Genomic DNA, 21,356 nt, shown 5'->3' on the forward strand with positions numbered 1-21,356 from the left:
TATATTGGGGGTTTGATCTACAAAACGAATGCTATAAAATCCACTTGGTATCCACTTGGGAAAAACAATATGTTCTCTTGATATGTAATTGAAATGGAGATTTATTCTCCGTGTCTTTGACGTCATCCGTTTAAAATCATCGCTGCTGCGGTACCATATAGTACCACTTTAAGTCACGTGTATTTTGAGTAAAAATAAGCTTAGAACGCTGATTAGCCCAATCACAGGCCAAAATAAAAGGGATCACAGTGAGCGAAAAATATTGAATAAAAAATTGATAGCAAATACATATCTTCGCAACGAATAAGTTAACATTAACCTTTGTATGTGTTTTCATGATTTTCACCAAAAAATGGAGTGTATACTGTACCTCCATTTTTAAGACCTAAAAATAAGCATTTTATTTAGCCACAAGTACAGGTTTGCACATATTCGACGGAACCATCTGGCAACGCCATAACTTTTGACAGAGATGTCACATCGCTTAATGACATACCGCGTTTGAAGCGTCAGTCCAAGCAGATTTTTACCATGAACCAATACACGCCACGCGAGCGCTCTGAAATAGTTGAAATTTACATTCAACAGAAGAAGTCAATTGTGAAAACTCAACGTGCTTTTAAAACATTAAAAAATGTGAGAAGTGCGCTATCTAAGAAGACCATTAAGCGTTTATACGAAAAACTTTCGACTGGTAAGGCTTTTTCTAATCCGAAGAGGCCATATAAAAGTCGATCAAGGCGATCGGCCGAGAATATCGCTGCCGTACGAGCCAGTGCCTGCGGACAAGCCTCGTCGATTGGAATGGGCCCATGGGTCCGCCGAATATGGGCAACCCTGTATGTTCATATGTCTGTTCTTCCTTCTGTGAAAATCACTCTAGCTGCTGAACGAAATGAAGTAGTTTAATAAAATTTGACTCATATGTGTTTCAGGTTCGTAGAACTATTCGTATTGCAAATGGGCTACATACGTCCTCGATTTGGTATAGACCTCATATAACTGTACCTGAAAATGTAAGCTGTGATGGGTTTCAACTCGAAAATATGTTATAAATTGACAGCTTGTGTTTCCAGTAACTCGAAAACATCCTTGCATAGAACTGTCCACATAGCATTTTGTATTTTGTGTCACGTTTTTCTCCACGATTTTCAAGTTTGCAGTGGGAACTACTTTCTACGATATTAAATCGTCTGTACAGATCCATGTCTGTATACCATATAACCGTACCTCCTTGTGTTCGTTACTTTGAGTTCGTCTTCTGTGGCATATAGTAGGATACAGAGGTCCACATTTTCGTACAACTCCCATATAACTATAACCTGATATTCGAAATATTAATCGTTTCCATTACATTTTTCAACAATTTTTTGATTTAGAAATTTGTTCGATGTAGTGGAAGGTATTTAAAGGTCGACCGGTCGGCATAGTGTAATCCAACCATTTAGCTTGGTTTGGTTATCTTCTTTGTTTGCGGTAAAAAACGGAAGACCAGAAATGTATCGCTTCGTTTACAGTGGTCCCCTTCCTAAAACAAAATTGTAATGAAAACAAATATTGTTGTTGTTTTTTTTTTATTGTTGACCTGTTGTATATTAATTGTTATTATCTTTATTTTGGCTTAAGGTCTTTATTTTTAAAATTTTGGTTTTTATTTTCCGATATTTCGACTGTCTTCGACAGTAATCTTCAGGGAAAAATTTTTATTGAGAAAAGCAACAGTCTTGTTTCACCGTCTATGGAGTTTAGCATAGACGGTAAACAAGACCAAAATCTAAATTATAAAAATAAAACTCTGATGTTTTCAATTGACATTAAGCTAAAAGTTAATGAGAAAATAAATATTATGAAAACATTATTGAAAAAAATCTGAAATTATTTCCACTCCATAAAATTAAATATGACGTCATTTATGAGTTTTAGCATGACTGATGTGTGGATAAATGGTATTGTGTGTATTTCGTTATGAAAACATAGTTTATAGCAATGTATGACTGTAGTAATGTGATGCTTATTTAAAAAAAAAAACATAAGTCTTTGATGTTCAAATATAAGTTCACTTTTTGATGGTAATACATTGTGATATTTGATAGGTGACAATTGTGAGGCTTTTAGGGGAAAGATGATTGTGATGTTTATTTTTTCTCTCGAACGAAATGATTGTGTTATGAAGCCGATGAATGATTGAAATGTTTGTTATAAACCCTGACTTGTTTCCGTTGTCTGTTCCAGAGTCGCAAGATGTGTTTAAATATTATTTTTAGTTTTCTGTACATATATGTTCTTTGTTTTAATTAAAACACACAAAACTCTTGCCGTTCAATTATTTCTTTGAGAATAAGTTGTGACTAGAAAATTTGCTTTTAATCGATAGTTTTGTTTATTTGGTTTAAACAATTATGTTAGGCAAATTTTTTTGCTATATATTTTCTTTACTCTTTACTCTTTGTCTTCATCTTATTCTTATGGTTTCAGTTATTCATTAACTTTTGTTGTTGATTACTCATTTGGCTAGTTATCATCATTAGAATGAGGTAAATGCATTATCTTTGTTTGTTTCTTTGCCTCCTCCGTTTTGTGATATATTTGTTAGTTTTATGTTGTGTTTGTTTGTTTTTGTTTTTCAGTTGGTTACTACACTTGGTGGCAGTTTGTAATTATTAAAAATTGTTTTAAATACAAATTTTGCTAAATTGAGGTATTTAGGTTTTCATCAATCTTGTTTGTTGTCTTTGTTTTCGTTTTGTTTGTTTGTTTGTTTCTTTTTTTTACTAAATGAGGTAGTATTATTACATTATTATATGATGTAGTTATTCACTCACAACATACTCATATACAATTATGCTACTTCAATTGGAAGTCCTTAAGGTTGTTGTCCTTGGTTTTGTTTTGTTTTTTTTTTTGCTTTTGTTTTCTAATTAGAGAGGGATTTTTAGTTGGTATTGAGAATGTTACATCCATTAGCCTTATCATAACACATATCATTTTTTACAAAGTTCAATTTTCATCACAATCAATTTCCATTTTGCCTTTTTTTGTTTAGAAATTAGAAATTTACTTTCTATGTTTTGTTTTTTTTTTTCTTTTGGGAAAAGTAAATTCCAACTTTTTGAAAATTGGAATTCCTTTTCGAAAAGGTGTTTTTGTTTGCTTTGAGGTTGTTTTATCCTTGATTTCATCACACTTTTGCCGGAGGTTTGTAACTTACAGACTAAACACTTAAACCAGTCTTCATAATTTCCTTTAAACTCTGTTGAGGGGCTTTTTTGAGATTTTGTTTTTGGTTTTATTTTGCTTTGGCGAAAATCATTCTTAAACATTCTCTCACGTTCATCACAAATAGGTTCTTTGAGGAGTTTGTTTTCTTGGTTTGGAACCAGTCACATATTTAGATTGTTACCTTATTTTTAAGTTTTTTCCTTATTATTGTTGGTTTTTTACTCTACGTCTTTTTTAATATATATATATCTATTAAAATATATTACTTAATTTAAATACACATTAAATTTAAATGATTTATATTTTCAAGGGGAAAGTAGAACGTTTAAGATTATCAATAACACAAATATTCATATTTTAATTATTTTTTAAAAACAAACATTTAGCTTTTTTGTTTTATAAGATTGTTCGACAATTCTTTGTTATTTTAAGAATCCATGTAAAAAAAGATAAGAAAAGTTTTGCTCTTTCTATTTACTTAACATAAATAAGTTTTATGTCTGGCTTATTTGTTTTCATTTTAATTACAAAAAATTATTGCTTACTTAACACATTTTTTGCTGGATAATTTTTATATAAACTTAATTCTCTTTTTTCAACTTACTACTAACAAAGTAAAAATTAGCAATATAAAATTGTTTAAATATTAGTTTTTCTTGTATTTCAATATTCATGTATTACCACCGATTTGTTGGTCCTCTTTACCAGCGTTATTCGTGGCTTTAGGTTTTCCAGAAAATCTTACTCATTTGTTTGTCACTTTTTTTTTGTCTTCACACATTGACCAATGATCGGTTTTCTGTTGTGGTTATTCGTCTTTTTCTTCACGAAATGTGTTTTTCAATTTTTTTTATTTAACGTTAAATTCGTTTCTTTTAAAACCTGAAGACCAATATGTTTTATATATTTTTATTTATATAAAATTGGTTTGTTTTTGATGAAATATAATGTTTTATTTCTATTTGTATATATTTTTTTTAGCAAAAAGTTTTGTTATATTATGTACATAAATTAGATTTTGATATCTTAATGAACTGGTAATTCTCATAACCTACAACAATATGTGTTGGGGGTATTATAAGTTTGATTGGCCTAAATATTATGTAACACCTCGAAATATTGGTCTCCGGCATAGAAAACGGTATATGGATATTCCCATCTCGCCAAGCTGAGTCGATCTAACTATGTATGTCCGTCCGTCTGACCATGTTAATTTTTAATCAATTATGGCAATTATGGTCTGATCCTCACGAAATTGAAAATGGTGGTAAAAATAGAAGCCTATTGTTTTTGGAGATGATCGCAAAATATTTAGGGGTTGAAATGGACCAAAAAGCAGGGAATTTTCTTGATGTTGCTCTGCATGCCACAATTATAAACCAATTAACGCGGAAATTTAAATGGAGCTAGAGCTTACCAATTTGGACGGTCATATTTAGCGGGACCATATTTAGCAGGTCGGAATGGTCTCTTACCAGAAAAGGACAACAACTAAGAATATCGATTAAAAATGTGACAATAAAAGTGAATATTTTTCGTTATTTTTTTTTTTAATTTTGTCATATTTTGTATCGAATGCGAAATTTTTCAATCTTTCTAAAGTTTTTCTACAACCCTTAACACTAAGTGTCAAGGTTATCATATACAGGTCTCAACTATCGTCGGATCCTCACGAATTTTTACATGGGGTAGGGTTAGGGTCAGAATTAAAGGGCATTGTTTTTGAAGACGTACGTTTAGGATAAATATATGTATGGGAGCTATATCCAAATCTGAACCGATCTCGATAAAAAAAGTTGGCAAAGATAATTCTGAGTTGTATTTGATATATTTCCCTGAATATCGTTGTTATGGAGTGCATATTACGGCTGTGGGAAACAAATATAACAAATCGGATGAACAATATATATGGGAGCTATAGCTATATCTGAACCGACCTTCACCAAATTCGACATATTAGCATCTAGACTCAATTCGGTCCTAAGAGCCAAATTTTATCCTATTTGGGCTAACATTAGACGTTTGGTGCACAATAGAAAGTGAATCGGACGAAGTTATATACGAGAGCTATATCCAAATCTGACCCGATCTCAATAAAATTTAGCAAAGTTTTTTTTTGAACTGTATTTGATATATTTCCCCAACTTACAAATTGCATATTACGGCTGCGGAGGACAAAAATAACAAATCGGATGAACAATATATATGGGAGCTATAGCTATATCTGAACCGATTACGATCAAATTTGGTATACTTATTTTTCATCCTAATTTGGTCGCATGTGCAAAATTCAATACTATTTGGGCTGATATTAAACCGCAAATATTAAAAAGGCAAATCGGACGAAGATATATTTGGGAGCTATATCTGAATTTTAACCGATTATCTCCAATTTCAATGGGGGTTGTCCTTGGGCCTAACAAATGATTTGTGCAAATTTTCATATTAATCTTATTACCATATGTTTACAGCAATGTAAAAAAAGGTAGTCGATCGAAATGTTTCTCTATACGAAACAGAACTCGACGAATGCGGTGATTTGGCCCCTGTACTTTGTTCAAAAAAATACATGGACAGACGGACGGATGGTATTTTCACAGGGTTGCCATATTTTGACTTTGTCCTGTCTTATCTTGTAAAACCAACAATTTTATTACCTGAAAGTATTCGTCATCTTGAGGAAGTTATAACAAAGACCTAAAATGGTAAAGACTAGAAAAAATGCATTTTGAGCAAAGGGTTTGTGTCTACACTACATAGATTAATAGTTCATGACATAGGCATGTTAATATAAAAACCACAATTGTAGAAACAATTTACAAATAAAAGTTTGAAAAATCCAAAAATCTGGTTTCAAAACTCTAATTCTTTCCAAAAAATTGTATATTGTCTTAGCGGTTTAAATCAGTTAACATTGGAAACAATGCTGTTATGATATCATAACAACAGAGGCATTCTCACAGGGTTGCTATATTTCGACTCAGTCTTGTCCTATCATTATGCTTCTATTTCTTTGGTTATAATTGTATCTTATAAAACCATATACAAAATATACCAGCTCATTAGAAATATGGTAATTGTATTATTAATAAATCGTTACAGGGAAAACTACAATTAAGCAGCCCATATTTTTAAATTGAAGCTTCTGTTGTGTAATTAGTGTGAAAAACATATTTTCTTAATTAATAGTTTAAAAATCTAAAATTATTATTTTTCTTATCCTTTGTTTTTTTGTTCTTTCCTAATTAGGATAAAATTAAAACCACATTAGATGATAAACTTAAAAAAATTTCAACTAAAATCATCAACTCAATTTGTATAAAACAAAACAGAGAAATAAACAAAAATCAGGTCATAGGTTGTTTATTTTATTTAATTAGTGTATTATTTAAGGGGTTTATTTGATTACAACAAATTGTGTTAGATTTTATTTGTTATGTTATGTTATGCTTTCCCTATATTTGTACTTGTTGTTAAAATAAATGTGGCTAAGAAGAGGCTAAAACAAACAAACAAACGAACGAACGAACGACGAACGTACAAATCAAACAAAAACACAAACATGAAAACTTCGAATAACTCTCGAAAGGAACTAATAAAAATTAAAATATAGAATTTTCTACATAAAAAATAGATGTTATTTTATAAAATGAAAGAAAATCATTTGGTTTTTAAGGATTTATTACAATAATGATAATAATTATAATAATATAGTTGTTGTAGGTTTTAGGTGTTTAGTATAGGTAGTGTGTTGTTGTTGTTTTCAAAGAATTTTAACTAATAAGGTTTTCAGTTTACATTTTGGTTTTAGGTTGCATTACTTGTTTTGTTTGTAATAATTTTCGATTTACAGGTAACTTTGGTCAGCAAATAAACGAATCAATCAATTAAACAAACAAATCATCTATAGGAAAATTAATCAATAATTTGTACATTTATATAGAATTTTTTGTTATAATTTAAGAAAATAATGGATTTTGAAATTGCATAAATTTGGAATCTAAAAACAAACAGAAAATTAACAAAGTAATTTGATTCAGCTATTTTAGTTATAGTGTGTTGTTTTTTTTTGAGTATGTAGGTAACAGGATTGTGTTTGAGTAGAGGAGGTTTCTGAAGAAAGGACATTTGGAGGCATAAAACTCCATTGCCTTGCCTAAACTATTTCAAAACTAATTGTTTATATTTTACTATTTTTTATTTTTTTTTATTTTGGGGGGTTTCAAATAACTACAGATTATTGCGATTTGTGTGTTCCTACTGAGTACTGCTAGTAATGCTAATAAAAATTCTATATGCGCTGCACGATGAAGGGATTTTGAGTTGAGTTTACAAATGTTTGTTTTTTTCATTTCTGACTAGTTTGAGAATAATCAAATCTTGAAGAAATTATCTAATACAATTATTACACAAATAAAAAAAACGAACAAAACTACATGTTATGTGTGTTATATTGTACTGCTAATTATAATTATTATTAATAATAATAGTAGTGTTGAAATATATTTTATATCAATATTAATGTTAATGAGTGAAATAAGTAATAATATAAATACATTAATTAATTAAATATCAATGGAATATGAAAAAAATTAATTAATGTTTAATTTTTTTTTTTTGTTCTACCTACACACATTAGTTTTGTTTGAATTATTTTTTCTTTTGCTTTATGTGACATCATTTTTCGGTTATATTGTGTTTTAATTATTTGTAAATTAATCGGAAGTTTATTCGTCCCATTTTATGACAAAATTTATATGTGTTTTTATAAATCTCTTCTAAATTGGGTAGTATATATAAATAAATTAAGCATTAAATGTGGGGGTGTAGGTGTTGATGTTTTGAATCTGTGATGATGTCTACTCTTTCTTAAGGAATACTTTTCTTAAATGCAAATTAAACGTTAGTAAATAAATAAACATAAACATAAATAAGAAAATAACTAATAAATAACAACATGAATATAAATAAATAAACAACTAAAAATAAAATAAAATAATCATATCATATTATAAAGCAAAAATAAATAAATGAGAAATTAAATAATTTATAAGACATGAAGAAATATACAAACATATTGATAAATAATGAAATAGAAAATGTAATAATTAGGTAAATGAAGAAACAAGTACATAATCACAAAAAAAATTAAAAATAGAAAAAAATAAGTAAATAAATAGGCAAATAAATTAAAAATAAATTAATTAAAATTATTAAACCAAATTATTAAAACCGAAATTTTTTTAGGGTCCATTATATAAAGCCTTAACCACACCCCTAATATTTTGCTTTATTCTTAGCAAAATTGAGAGCTTTAAAATTCGATACAGGCTTATGGGTTACATGTAGAATCACTTGTATAGCTCCCATATGAGAGTATACCCTGATTTCAAGTATTTTTTATATTTTAGCGATATTTTCATACCAACTCTGACAATTTTTTTGAACTTATGGTTCTTAGTAAGAGAAAACCACCATTCTTGCAAAAGATGATAAATATAGGGCCATGTTTTGGTAAAAACTTCATATGAAGACATTCACTGATTTCAGCTATTTCCTGGTTTTCTGGCCACATTTTAAATAGGTTAGGCCATTATTTTGCATCTTAGCTTTTAATAGTAGAAAAATATTAGAAAATGTGATCAAGACCCTCGAAATATGTAAAATCAAAAGGTAACTTTATATGGTCGCTGCTCCGAAACATTGACTTTCATTGAACATTTTCTGCGAAAATTTCAAACAATTTACATCTAGTCCCAGATGTATGAAGATTTTTTTCCAATTCCTTATGAATCTACTAATTTTATTTTGCAAAACGAATTTGTTACGAAATTGTAATTTCCTTTTTGATTTTTTTTCAAGAAAACCTTCCGAAAGAGTTTTGTTTTCACAAAACTTTTTTTTTATCAGATTCGACATCGGAGTCGAATTCGACTGAGATGCTTTTAGTGTAGCGATTTCAATACAATAAAAAAAGACCTTGAAATTTCAAAATATATACCAAATATAGGGAGCTACCGTTCTATGGGGACTATATGAAGAAGTGAGCTTGCGTGAGCAATTTTCTGTAGTAGGCTGTAGTACCCATTTAGAATCTAAAATTGCAAATTTTAGTGAAAAGTGTGACACAATCAAAATATTGAATATCTGGACGTACCGTTGTATGAAGACTATGTCAAAACTTGGACTTGTATACACAGTTCTATGTAAGGATGTTTCTTACATAATAGGAAGACATACTGGAAATTTACAGCAAGTTAGGATACAAATTGTGACTAAAACTCTGAAATCTGAAGGTAAACTTAAATGGGGTCTATACTAAAACGTGTACATATATGGCCTGCGGACCTAAAACGCATCTGACTAAAATTTTATCAACCTACTTAATTTTGTTCGGAAGACGGACAGTCGGACATCACTAAATCGAAATTGAATTTTAAGCTACAATATCGATAATCTACATCAAAATCAATTTTAGCTGGAGTAATTTGTAGGTAATTTTGCTGTAAATACAGACTATCGAAGTCTATTTTTTAAGCCCAGTAGTTCACAATTTTTTAATTTTGAAGTTAATATTACAAGGATTTAAAAATAAATCAGAGTACATATTAATCTAGACCTTGCACTTTACCAAGCTTTAGATGTGATTTATCATTGAGAACTGTCAAAAAGAGGTGTCTGACATATATCATTGCTTTTTATGAGATATACATTTCTTTTGATTATTTTGTAAATGTGTGGTAGAGGTACAGGACTCGCATCTAGTTATTAAATAAACAAACCATAGCAATTATAGAATTTACTCAATTCCTAAAACACCAGAAACAAAGTAAGAGATAAAACTAAATCGAAATAAATAAAAAATTATAAAGAAAACTTAAAAAAAAAATAATACAAACCTCTCAATAAATCATAAAACCATATTTGTTTTGCAAAACTAAATAAGAAATAAAATAAAACAAAACAATTTTAAATGAAAAAAATAATATTTTATTAAATGTTTTGAAAGTCAACAAAATTTCATTATTATTTTAAATTAAATTAATATTTAAGATACATAGAAAAAAACGTATAAAATGTTTTATATAATCCAATGTTTTAGATTTCTTTTCAAATGGACAATTTTTTTATTCATGCAGAGTTTGATTTGCTTTTATTCCGGCTGTATCTTAGTTTTTCTGTTTAACAAACTATTATAAGTAAATGTTGTGTAGTTCTTTTTTTTTGTTTGCATTTCATTTGTTGTAATATTTTTGTTTAAGAATAATAATAAAAAAATCAAACTAAAATATTTAACTAATTTATAATAAGAGTAATAAAAAATAAATGTATATAGTAGAAAAAAATGTAAAAAATATTACTTTCGAAAGAGTAGGTAGGTTGAGTAATGGGGGAGAAAATTACAAGCTAGAGATAAAAAACACTGGGAATTTTTTCAAACGCAAAAGAAAATTCAATATTTTTTTGCATTAAAGGAATAAAATAAAAAAGGTACATAGCATTTATTACACATAAAAAATTGTCTTAGATTTGAATAAAAAAAATGAAGAGAGTAAGAGAGAGATGAAGAGAGAGTAAGATTGTTGGGGGGTGTGGGAGTTCAATATTTTGTTTTGTTTTAATGTTTTCAAATGCATCATTGCTCACAAAGAAGGGAAACAAAATATTGTTAAAATCATTTAAATTGTTACTTAAAAAAATTAACTAATTGAAGATTACTTTTATTGAAATTTGTTTAATGAAAAATATTGCTCTCATCGTGGAAAATTGTTCTAAAATTCATTAAAAACATATGAACGGCAATAGTGAGAAAAAAACCTTTGCTTTGGTCCAATACCTGATGGGGGAAAATTAGAAAAACAAAAACATTTTTTTTTGAAAATCTTACATACGATTTTAAAATATGTGTATTATCTAAAAGTATGTGTAATTCTATGTAAAAAAAATATAGAATTCCATTAAGCTTTTTTGAAATAATTTGTACATTTTCTAACATCAGATGATCTGAAAATTCATTTAAATAAACACATTTTGAATTATTTTATAAAATTTAAATTTACCGTAGAAGGTTGGCTTTAAAAGAGCAAATATTTTTCTATTACAAAAAATTAGAAACAGAAAAACACATTTTTTAGATGTACAAAAATGTAATTGGTGGTACGTACAAATAAATGGTAAAATCTTTTATTTAGGGGCCACGTTTGAAAAAATTAAAAACTAGTAAAACATGAAATTTAAATGCAGTCCGTGTTTTAATATTGGCCCATAAAACTCAGCAGAAGAAAATTTCATTCATTGTTTTGTTCAATATTTTGGACCAAAATCACATTTTTTCAGCTAAAATAAATGATTTTTTATTTTTAGTCAAAAACAAGCAAAAAAGTATCAGTCGGTTCTGCCGACAGACGTATAGCCTCAGCCAAAGTTCGATTATTTAAATACATTTTGACTTCTATTATGATTATTCAAACTCTTGACCCTTTACTGGGTGAGTTCTGAAGGAATGGGTCAATATCGAACCTAAATTAATACGATATAAATATTCCGACGTGTCAGGTTTGGTCTATATCGGTACCTTTTTCATAAAATCCATATTCATCCCAAGTTCCTGGTTGAGAGAAATATTTAGATATAGCAAATTGTAAAGAGTCGCTGACTTGTTTCGTAAGTTATGAGAGATAAAAGTATTGAAAATTGTGATCCTTTGTGGGTTAGGTACCAGAAGGGGTTCGCCGATATATATCATCTTCACAACATATCTTGCGTTAGAAAAAATATTTGCATGTGTGACATTTGATGAGATTTGGATTCTTATTTCGCTTTCTTTGAGCGTTTTGTTTTTCAAAATCTTGAAACCTATGTGGAGGAGGTACCATATGGAATGTTCCGATCTCTACCATCTTTATAACAGATCTTGTGGAGATGTGCCAAATCTGAATGGAATCGGATGTTTGTTTCGCTATTTATGAGCTTAATGAATATTTAAAATTTCGAGCTTTTGTGGGGGAGGTACCAGAAGGAGTGAATCGATATATTCCATCTTAACACCAGATCTTGGGTTTGTAAAAATATTGGTATATGTGAAATTTTAGGACAATCGGATGCTCATATCTTTATGAGAGTTTAATTATTCAACATTTTGACCATTTGTGGGGGAAGTACTTGATGGAGTGGACCGATATTGTCCATATTCGCATCTGACCTAGCACTGATGCAAATATTTGGATTTATAAAGGTGGAGAAAACTCGGATTATCATTTCTCTTTCTGTGCAGAAAATATATATATTTTTTTGAAAATTTCGAACTGTTGTGGAGGAGGTACCAGAAGGAGTGCACCGATATTGTCCATCTCCAAACTCGATCTAAGTTTGACAAAAATATTACGATGTACCAAGTTTGGACAAAGTTATCGTGCAGACAGACGGACGGACGGACATCGCTAGATCGACTCCAAATGTTCTGAAACGGATTTGGTCCAAAGAGACCTAGAGTCTAAAACCGTTATTTCGACTAGGTCATATGGCTGAGGCTTCGATAAAAATTAATTAACATTACTTGTTTTCCCGTCAAACTACTTTTGAATGAATCTATCATCTTGAAAGTTTAATTTTATGAACACGCGACAAAAAGGTTTAGACCCCTACGAAGATTTTACCATTTAGTCTAAAAAAATTGATGTTGCTGTTTTTCTATTAAATTTCATTTCAAAATATGCTATGGATAATTACTGACAACATGTTGTTGTAGGACTGTCTAACTTAAGAATGGGAAAATTGTGTGGGTGCCTTTTGTATTTTTTGTTATGTTGTTTTGAGTGAATATGTATTAATGTATGTGTAAGAGAAAGAAAGTATTAATAGTAGTTTTGCAATGTAGGTATATATATGTATGTATGTGAAACATAAACTAACAAATTCTATATAAAAACACATTTAAATTACTTTAATTAATATAAAAAGAAAAAACATGTGGGTTTCATTATGTCTGGTTTAACATTAAAAAATTATTAATTTACATATAATATATATATATATTTTTTTTTCATTAAAAACATATATGCATATGTGTATTATTTTAATTAAAGGTTATTAAATTGTGTTATAATGATTATTATTCTTTTGCTAAGGAGGTAATATTTTTTCTATACAATTTAGCACACAACACTACTACAAATAAATAGAACAAAAAAATGCAAATGATTTTGCTTTTTTGTTTTTTTATTTTTCTTTTCATATTTTTTGGAGAGGCGGTGGATAAATTGTATAATTTTTTCTTGTTGTTGTTGTTTTTGCATGTAATTATTATTAAAATTAATTTATTGCCTTTGTGTATGAAAATTAAATTATAAATTAAAAACAAAAGATTTCTCTTTTTTGTGATTGGTGTTGTTTTATTTAATTAAATTATAATTAAATCATTTACAAGGTGGGTGGTTTTTGTTTTATCTAAAAATAAACAAACAAAATATTATTTTGTTTCTGTTGTTTTTGCTATTTATTTAAGCAGTTAGAGGCAAAATGGGTTAGGGTTAAGGAAAAGGGGAGGAATATCCTGTCTCTGTTGTTTATAAATGCATTTAGATTTACTATTAAATCAAATGGGATGATATTTTTTGATTAAAAGAATGTAACACAAATCATTTGAAAATTAAGTTAAAAATAAAAATTAAAAATTCATAATTTTTCTATTTATATGTTGAAATAAAAAGAGGGCTGCTGCTGAAGTTATCTTTTTGTGTTATTTTAGTAAACAAAAATTCTTGCTATTTTTTGTGTAATGTTTAGTTTTGAACTTAAATTTTAAAAGCTTAGGATAATTAAATTTAGTTGTTTTACTAAAATCTATTTTTTTCAAAAAATTACTTTGTTCATAATTTGTTGAGCCAATTATGAAAAAATCAATTGTCATGTGAATTTTAAGCTTACAAATTATAAACGAAAAAGGTGAGTGTTATTTTCATTTTAAATTTAAAACTTAAATTTAATTTGTAGTATTTTCATTTCTATATATAGTAAATGCCAAAGATTTTTCTTCTCTTGTGTTTGTAATTTGATATTAATTTTTTTTTTCGAAAAAAAAAAAATGTTTACAAAAAAATTCGTTTATTCTATTTCCGTATAATGTATATGTAATTATCACACAGTGGTTTCCTACTGTTTAGTATAAGTTTAATTTCAGTTAATTTTTTTTCTCAAAAGTTATGAAAAATTCTTAATTTTGTTATTTTCATTATTTTTATTATAATATGTAATTTTTATTTATTACTAATTTATAATTATATTAATTATTCCCTTCTATTTGGTATTAAAAATGGCTTAAAAACTTGTTTATATATATATAAGAAAAACTAAAATTTATGGGGAACTAATTGTTTAATTTTATAAGGAAAATAACTATAGATTTGGTAGATAATGTGAAATTTAAGGTCCAATCCAAAAATATATATTTTTTTTCAAATTTACTCAAGTTTCCAAATACAATAGTTCTACGTGAACCAAGTTAAGCAATTGAAGAATATTCCACTACAAAATATGCCTTTGTAAATAAAATCAAATATAGTTTCAAGTTGCTGAGAAAAATTCCAAAGTTAAATTCAATTCTTTATAAGTGTATATAAAAGGAAAAAGCATTTAAACATTTGATGCGGTGATTTGAATATATTTGATAGAGGAATTTTTAAATGCAAATTGACTAAATAAATCGATTGCATTTTGTTGCATACTTTTAGGCGAATATTTCGTTGTGGATTATAATTAAATCATCTTCCTGGGAATGTGGACTCTACAGACGAGTGCTAAAATAAAAGTAGTTCGTTTCACGAACAACAATGCATACACCATTTATTTGCTAAGCCTAAAACTAATTTTTTATATGCTATCAACTAATCATTCACAATTATGCTGTTCTTTTTAACCAAATAATAATACCAATTGAAAAAAATTAAACGAAAAAAATGGTCACATTAACAAAAAAAGTTTTCATAAAATAAAAACGTCTTTGGATTTGGAAATTGTCTTCAGCTTTAGAAGGATCAAGGAACTATTGAAATGAAATGTGAAAATGCGGAGCAAAAATTTTTTCAAAATGCTAAATGGAATGACCACATTTTGTGGCATTTTTTCGCACATTTTTGATTAAAACTTAGGCTAATAATATATTAGAAATTGTTGTTGTTTTTAGTACAAAACTGCAAAAAAATATTTGAATTTTAAGACTATATTAACCGCTCTAAAAAACCGAAAAACCAAATTTGTACAACAGAAGACCTAAGATGGATTTTCAAAACAAAAATTTTCAAAGAAAATATCAAATGGTCAATAGTTTTCTTTTAGCGCAAAGAAATGTCTATTATCACAATGGGAATATGGCGTGGTAAAAAAAAAGATTGGAAATTAAATAAATTTCTATTTTATTTTAAAATTTGCCTTTTCTCTGGGGCTGGATTCTCACAACGAAATAGTATGAAAATATGAAATGAACAATTTCAATGTTTATTCATTGAGCATTTTAACATTGAATCAGTTTTTAAAGTTCGAGATTTTCAAACAGGGTCGAATAAATTAAACATTTTCATAGAACAAAGGTAGAACCTCCGGCATGTTTTAATCTTCTGAAAGAAAAAATGCATTATTTGAAAACTTGAAACATATTCCATATTTCCAAATAAAAGTAAAAAGTAAAAGCAAGTAAAAAAAAAATTAAGTTCGGCCAGGCCGAACTTTTAATACCCTCCACCTCAGAGTAAAGGAAACATAAGAAACCACTATGACCCACAAATATCAATTTTTAGACATATTCGCGAAAATGTGACATACAATATTTCGCCAACGGAGCGAGAACCCATTAGGACTCACAAATATCAATAGACAAACCCGCGAAGAAATGTGGCAAAAATCATCAAAATACCGAATATCGGTAGGTACCGTTATATCGGGACTATGCCAAAACGTTGACCGATATATCTCAATTTCAATATTAACCATCTTACCCACAATACGAATTGTTCTGCTAAATTTTGATGCTCTACGTCAGGTAACGTGGGCTGTATCGTGATTTCGACAGACGGGCAGACATGCAGGCGGACGGACAGACGGACATAGTTAAATCGACTTTTTATTTATTTTTTTTTTTATTTTTAAATTTTATGCTGTTTATGAATATATATACTTTATGGGGTATGGAATATTACGGATGTTACAAACAGAATGACTAAATGGTGCATTTAGAGTACAACATTTTGAAAATCTCTTAGGTTTTTAATTTAAAAAAAAAAAATCCAATTTCAAATAAAAAGAATCCTTAAAATCTAAAATTATCAATCATGCAATTTAGAATAGAGATCACATTCTTGAGTAGAGTTTTTTTATATCTAAACGAAATTTTATCAATTGATAACTTGAATTGTAAGTTTTTATCAAATAATAAAGTTCATTTTGGTTTCATATAAAATGTTGATCAAAATTTTTTTTAGAGTATTTTTCTTTCGTTAATGTAGATTTACAAAAGATGCCTAAGACTAACACCTATTAACTACTACACTTAGCCTACGATTTTAAAATAGAAATACATTTTGGATCACGTTGCGCCAAATTTAGGGAATATTTTCAAATTTTGAAAACAAATACTCCTGTCACAGTTAAAGTGGGTTTTGTTTTTTTTTTTTTCTTAAATGGTGTATGCTTAAAATTAAGTAGAGAAGGATAGGAAGCTTGAGCTTAGTCGGAATTTTTATAAAAAATATTAATTCTTTAATCCCTTATTATGTGAAATGAATTCATATGAATTATAAAATATCGTACTCATGTATCGAGCTGTTTTGTAAATTTCTTTTTCTAGAAATAAAGAAAGTTTGCTTTTTTGAAAGTGAACAAGATTTCGAATTTCCAATAGCGACAATGACAAATCCGAACGAAACATAAATAATTTAAATTGTAAGGTTTCAAATGTGCAGACATCTTTCACCTGATATTCAATATTAGAACAGACGTGTAGAAAAACAATTTAGTAACCGTCTTATGTTGTTGCTACAAAAACTAAAATCACTTGGAAAACTAGATTTAATTTCAATTCAAGGATTTTTTTTGTTTATCTCGTCACGGTTTTCAGTTATTCTTGGGGACATTTTTAAAGGGGATTTATCAATTCAGATGTTACTTAAATAAATGCAATTTGAATGTTTTCCCAATTTCGGGTTTCGAAAAATAAATGTAAATATTATTTTTTTAAGGTGTGTTCACTGCAATCTTTTTTATTTATCATACAGTAGAATTTTATACAAAAATATTTCAGCGGTTTCGGGTTTCACGAGGCAAAAAAGATAAAAGTATTACCTTCATGTATATTTAAGCTTGAAATAGTTATCAAAAATTTCAAATTTCGGAAACGAGACAGTAAAATCTAGAACTTGAAATTCCACATTAATCCGAAATTTATTTGCTATAACTAAATACATTTATTGTGAAATTGTTTAAATTTCGGAATTTAGCCCGTAACGAAATATTATTTCATAATCAGACCTTGAAATTCCAAAATACCCCCGATTTGTTCCATAGTTATTTTCCTTTTCTTATTCTCGAAAATTGTCTGTACGTGCTTCTGTGTTACTACTAAATTCTAATTATAATTAAAATTTGAAATAACATTTTGCAGCTTCTTTATCTGGTCCGATAACAAAAGAAGCCATAAGAAACTAATTGTATTAATTACCAATTGTTTAGGTAAAGATGTACGGAAAAATTCACAAACTAAAAAATTGAAATGTAACATTTTTGCTTTTCAATTAATGTCCTTAATTTATAATTATTATATACGAAAAGAAAGGGATATAAGTAATTATTATGTATAAAAAGTTATTAAATTAAAGCATTTGATTTTAATTTATAATGATTTTAAGTTAATTTTTTATGTTTATTGAAAAACACAGCATTATGTTTTTTAGTTTTTTTGTTGTTTTTTAATAAGAAAATATTAAATTTTCAAAAAAATCTATTTTTGAAAATGGTGATGTTTAATTGTTTTAAGAATTTTTTGGTGTTTATTAAGGAAATGAAAAAATCAAAAGAAATTGAAAATAAAAAAATAATAACAAAATTCAACAAAAAATAATAGACGTGTAAAATTGTTTATTAAGGTTTTTATTTTTTTTTTTTTGTTTTTCATTATATGTATATACATTTTACATATATATAGATAAAAAAAAATTTATACATTTTATTTAAATGGGTTTGAAAAAAAAAATACTTTTGCTAAAAGAATAAAACTAAAAATTTATGTTTAAATTTATACGAAAAATAATAAAAAAAATAACAAAACAAAAAATAAATCAAAAGAAAATTCTCAAAATTCATTTTTCTTCTCTCCAGTTTAGTTTTAAAATTACATGTGTTTTTTATTCGTTTTACTTTTTAATTAAAAAATTTTTTTCCTTTTGTTGCTTTTTAAGGGAAAGGGGTTATGATTAAGTTAGGTTAGTTTGTATTTTTTTTCTTTGTTAATAAAAAAATTTCACTAAATTATTTGAATTTATGTAGATTTACATAAATAGGAATTCATCGGAAAACAATTGCATGCAAGCAGCGGCTCCCAAGCCGCTGGGATTATTTTCATTCATATTTAGATTGGTGGCTGGGCCGCCAGTGCCAAACATGGCCTTGGGGGGTTGCATCAAACCACCGCTTGTAGCCTGGTGGCCGTTGGAACGCCAAATATCAGCACATTCATTGTTTGATGTTGATGTATTCGAGCTAATATCTGATATATTATCAGTTGTAATGGTGTTGTGCTGGCCATTCAGATTACTCCACAATTCTGGGAATAAGTCATGATGGTTAAATGCTGCTGCAGACGTCATAGCGCTGTTGGTATTATTAGCGTTCTGCTGGGGTATTTCCCAAATATTATTCATTTTGGACAAACTCAATTCATTGGTGTCATAGAGCAAATGGGCTTGCTGTTGTGATTGTTGTTGCTGTTGCTGCTGATTTCCAATTGACCAGGAGGTGGGTGAAGCATTGGTGGTGGACAATTTTGAAGAACCTGTATAATAGGTATCCCTGAGTTGGTTGCCACAACCTGAGCTACTGGTCGATGGTGAGGTCTGCTGCGACCACAAAGACTCCTTGCTGTTGCTGCGATAATTCGGTGCTGAAGTCAAGAGGGTGGGACTCAACGAGGGCTGAGATCCCGAACCCGATGAACAACCACTGGAGCTCGACTCTGAGCCCCATAATGAAGAAATCATGGCCTCGCTGCAATGATTGGTTGCCATGGTTGAATCCAAGTTAAAATTGTTGGATGATGTTTGATATAGATTTTGTTGCTGCAAATGTTGCAATTGCTGTTGTTGCTGAGAGGACCAAATTTTACTATTCATATTCAATGTGGTTACATGATTATTGGCATTGTTACTAATTAATAAATTATTAATACTGTTATCATTATTTTGCTGTTGTTGCATTAAACCTAACTGGGGGCCTACTAACTGCTGTTGTTGTTGCTGTGCCATAAGGGCAGCATTGTGGGTTTTCATTGCATTAAATTCATTTAAATTAAAATTATTTGTCACTGTATTGTTGGTGGCAGCCTGCTGTGCCGTTGCCGTACTTAATTTACTAATATTACATTGTTCATTTAGTTTTAATGCTACATTATTAACAATTGTTGAATTAGCGTTGTTGCCCGCAGATCCTGCGCCGTTGTTATTAGTTGCGTTGGCATTGGTGGCGGAGGTAGAGGGTGAAGTAGTGGATGACGTCACAGACGCTGCTGCTCCATTGGCATTGTTGTACGAAGACGAACGCATACCATGCCCGGCCGTTGGTCTTACCTGTTGTTGTCCTCCTGGCTGCTGTGATTTGTGATATTGTTGAGCATGGGGATGGGACCCAATCAATTCGGCATTGATTTCCTGTTGCAGTGGAGCCGAATAGTCAATATTGGGATTATACAAGACCACCTTTTTGTTGTTGTTGTTGTTGGCGACGGTGGTCTTTTGTTGAGAGAGGCTCGTTGAAGTTACCCCAGCCGTTGTTGATTGTCCGGCGGCTGCGTTTGTTGGCAACTCCAACGAGGCCTCATGTTATGCGATCGCAGACAGGCGGCCCGTCAAGCATTTGGTGTAGCAGTAGGTCAATGGTTTAACGAAATGGGTATCCTGAGTGGCACAATAGGGGCATGTGACACAGTGCGAATAGTCACTGTAGAAATTGAGACGTTGCTGTGGATGCAACAGCAATTTGAAGCAATTATTGCACTGGAAGAGATAAGAATAAGGAAAAAAGTCGATTTACATATCTTGATGTAGGTTTATTAAACATATTGCTAATTTATAAAATATTTTTTTGTACACTATATTAAATGTTGCGAAATATATTTAAAATATATTGTCAAGGCAACATCAATGCCTTAAAAAGTTCGGCCTTAGGAAACCGGAACTCTTTTCGTGTTTTGATCTACAAACCGAGTACTATCAAATTACTTCGGAATTTTCCATAACTCAGATTAAAGTGTCGAAAATAAGAAAAAATCCCAAAAACAAAAAAAATGTAATTTGATCTGGAGTATTTCTTCCATTGACTCTTTCCCCAACAAAATTCCATTGAGGCAGATTTTTGAAATGTGTTGAATTAGCAACAGAAAACGTCAACACACAAATTTCACTTCTAATATACAAATTTCGAATATAATTTTCTTATACAAGGTATATGGTTTATTCTAAAATTTCTGGTGAAATATTGTATAGAATATTTCTTCTTCTGGAATTTTGTGCGTAACAGGCAATTTTAATCTTCATGCATCAACTCGAAAAATGTCCAAGGAAAAGTTGATCAAAAAATTAGGATATGGGATTTGTTTTGCAACATGGATGCAAAAACGACGTTCTTGAAATGAAATTCAAGATTTGTTCTTATAGTGAATTTTGATGGAGAATATCTTTATCTTCGACGTTGTCCGTCTAAAATAATGCTTTGTAGGATAATTTCGCAAAAAATCTCATGAAGTAAGGTTTAAACCCTAAAATATCTATGAATTCTTGGCGTTGCACTTTTGATGTATTCTGGAAGCTATAGTGGAAATGTATGACAGATAAAGCTGTGAAATGTGTTGACTTGCTACGATCCGGTATAAAGTTTTTTTT

At 29.1% G+C, this 21,356-nt stretch overlaps 1 protein-coding gene across 4 annotated transcripts in view; it reads right to left on the reverse strand.

Moving 5' to 3' along the window:
- Positions 1-20,285: 20,285 nt before the first annotated feature.
- Positions 20,286-21,356, reverse strand: part of LOC131802338 (headcase protein) — a 403,675-nt gene continuing 402,604 nt past the window's right edge. For all 4 annotated transcript variants that reach the window (XM_059122500.1, XM_059122503.1, XM_059122495.1 and 1 more), the window contains one exon: positions 20,286-20,471. In XM_059122500.1, coding sequence (XP_058978483.1) covers positions 20,298-20,471 — 174 coding nt within the window. In that variant the 3' untranslated portion in view covers positions 20,286-20,297. The remainder of the gene's footprint in view (positions 20,472-21,356) is intronic.

Source organism: Musca domestica, unplaced genomic scaffold (assembly GCF_030504385.1).
Source record: "Musca domestica strain aabys unplaced genomic scaffold, Musca_domestica.polishedcontigs.V.1.1 1, whole genome shotgun sequence".
NCBI lineage: Eukaryota > Metazoa > Arthropoda > Insecta > Diptera > Muscidae > Musca > Musca domestica.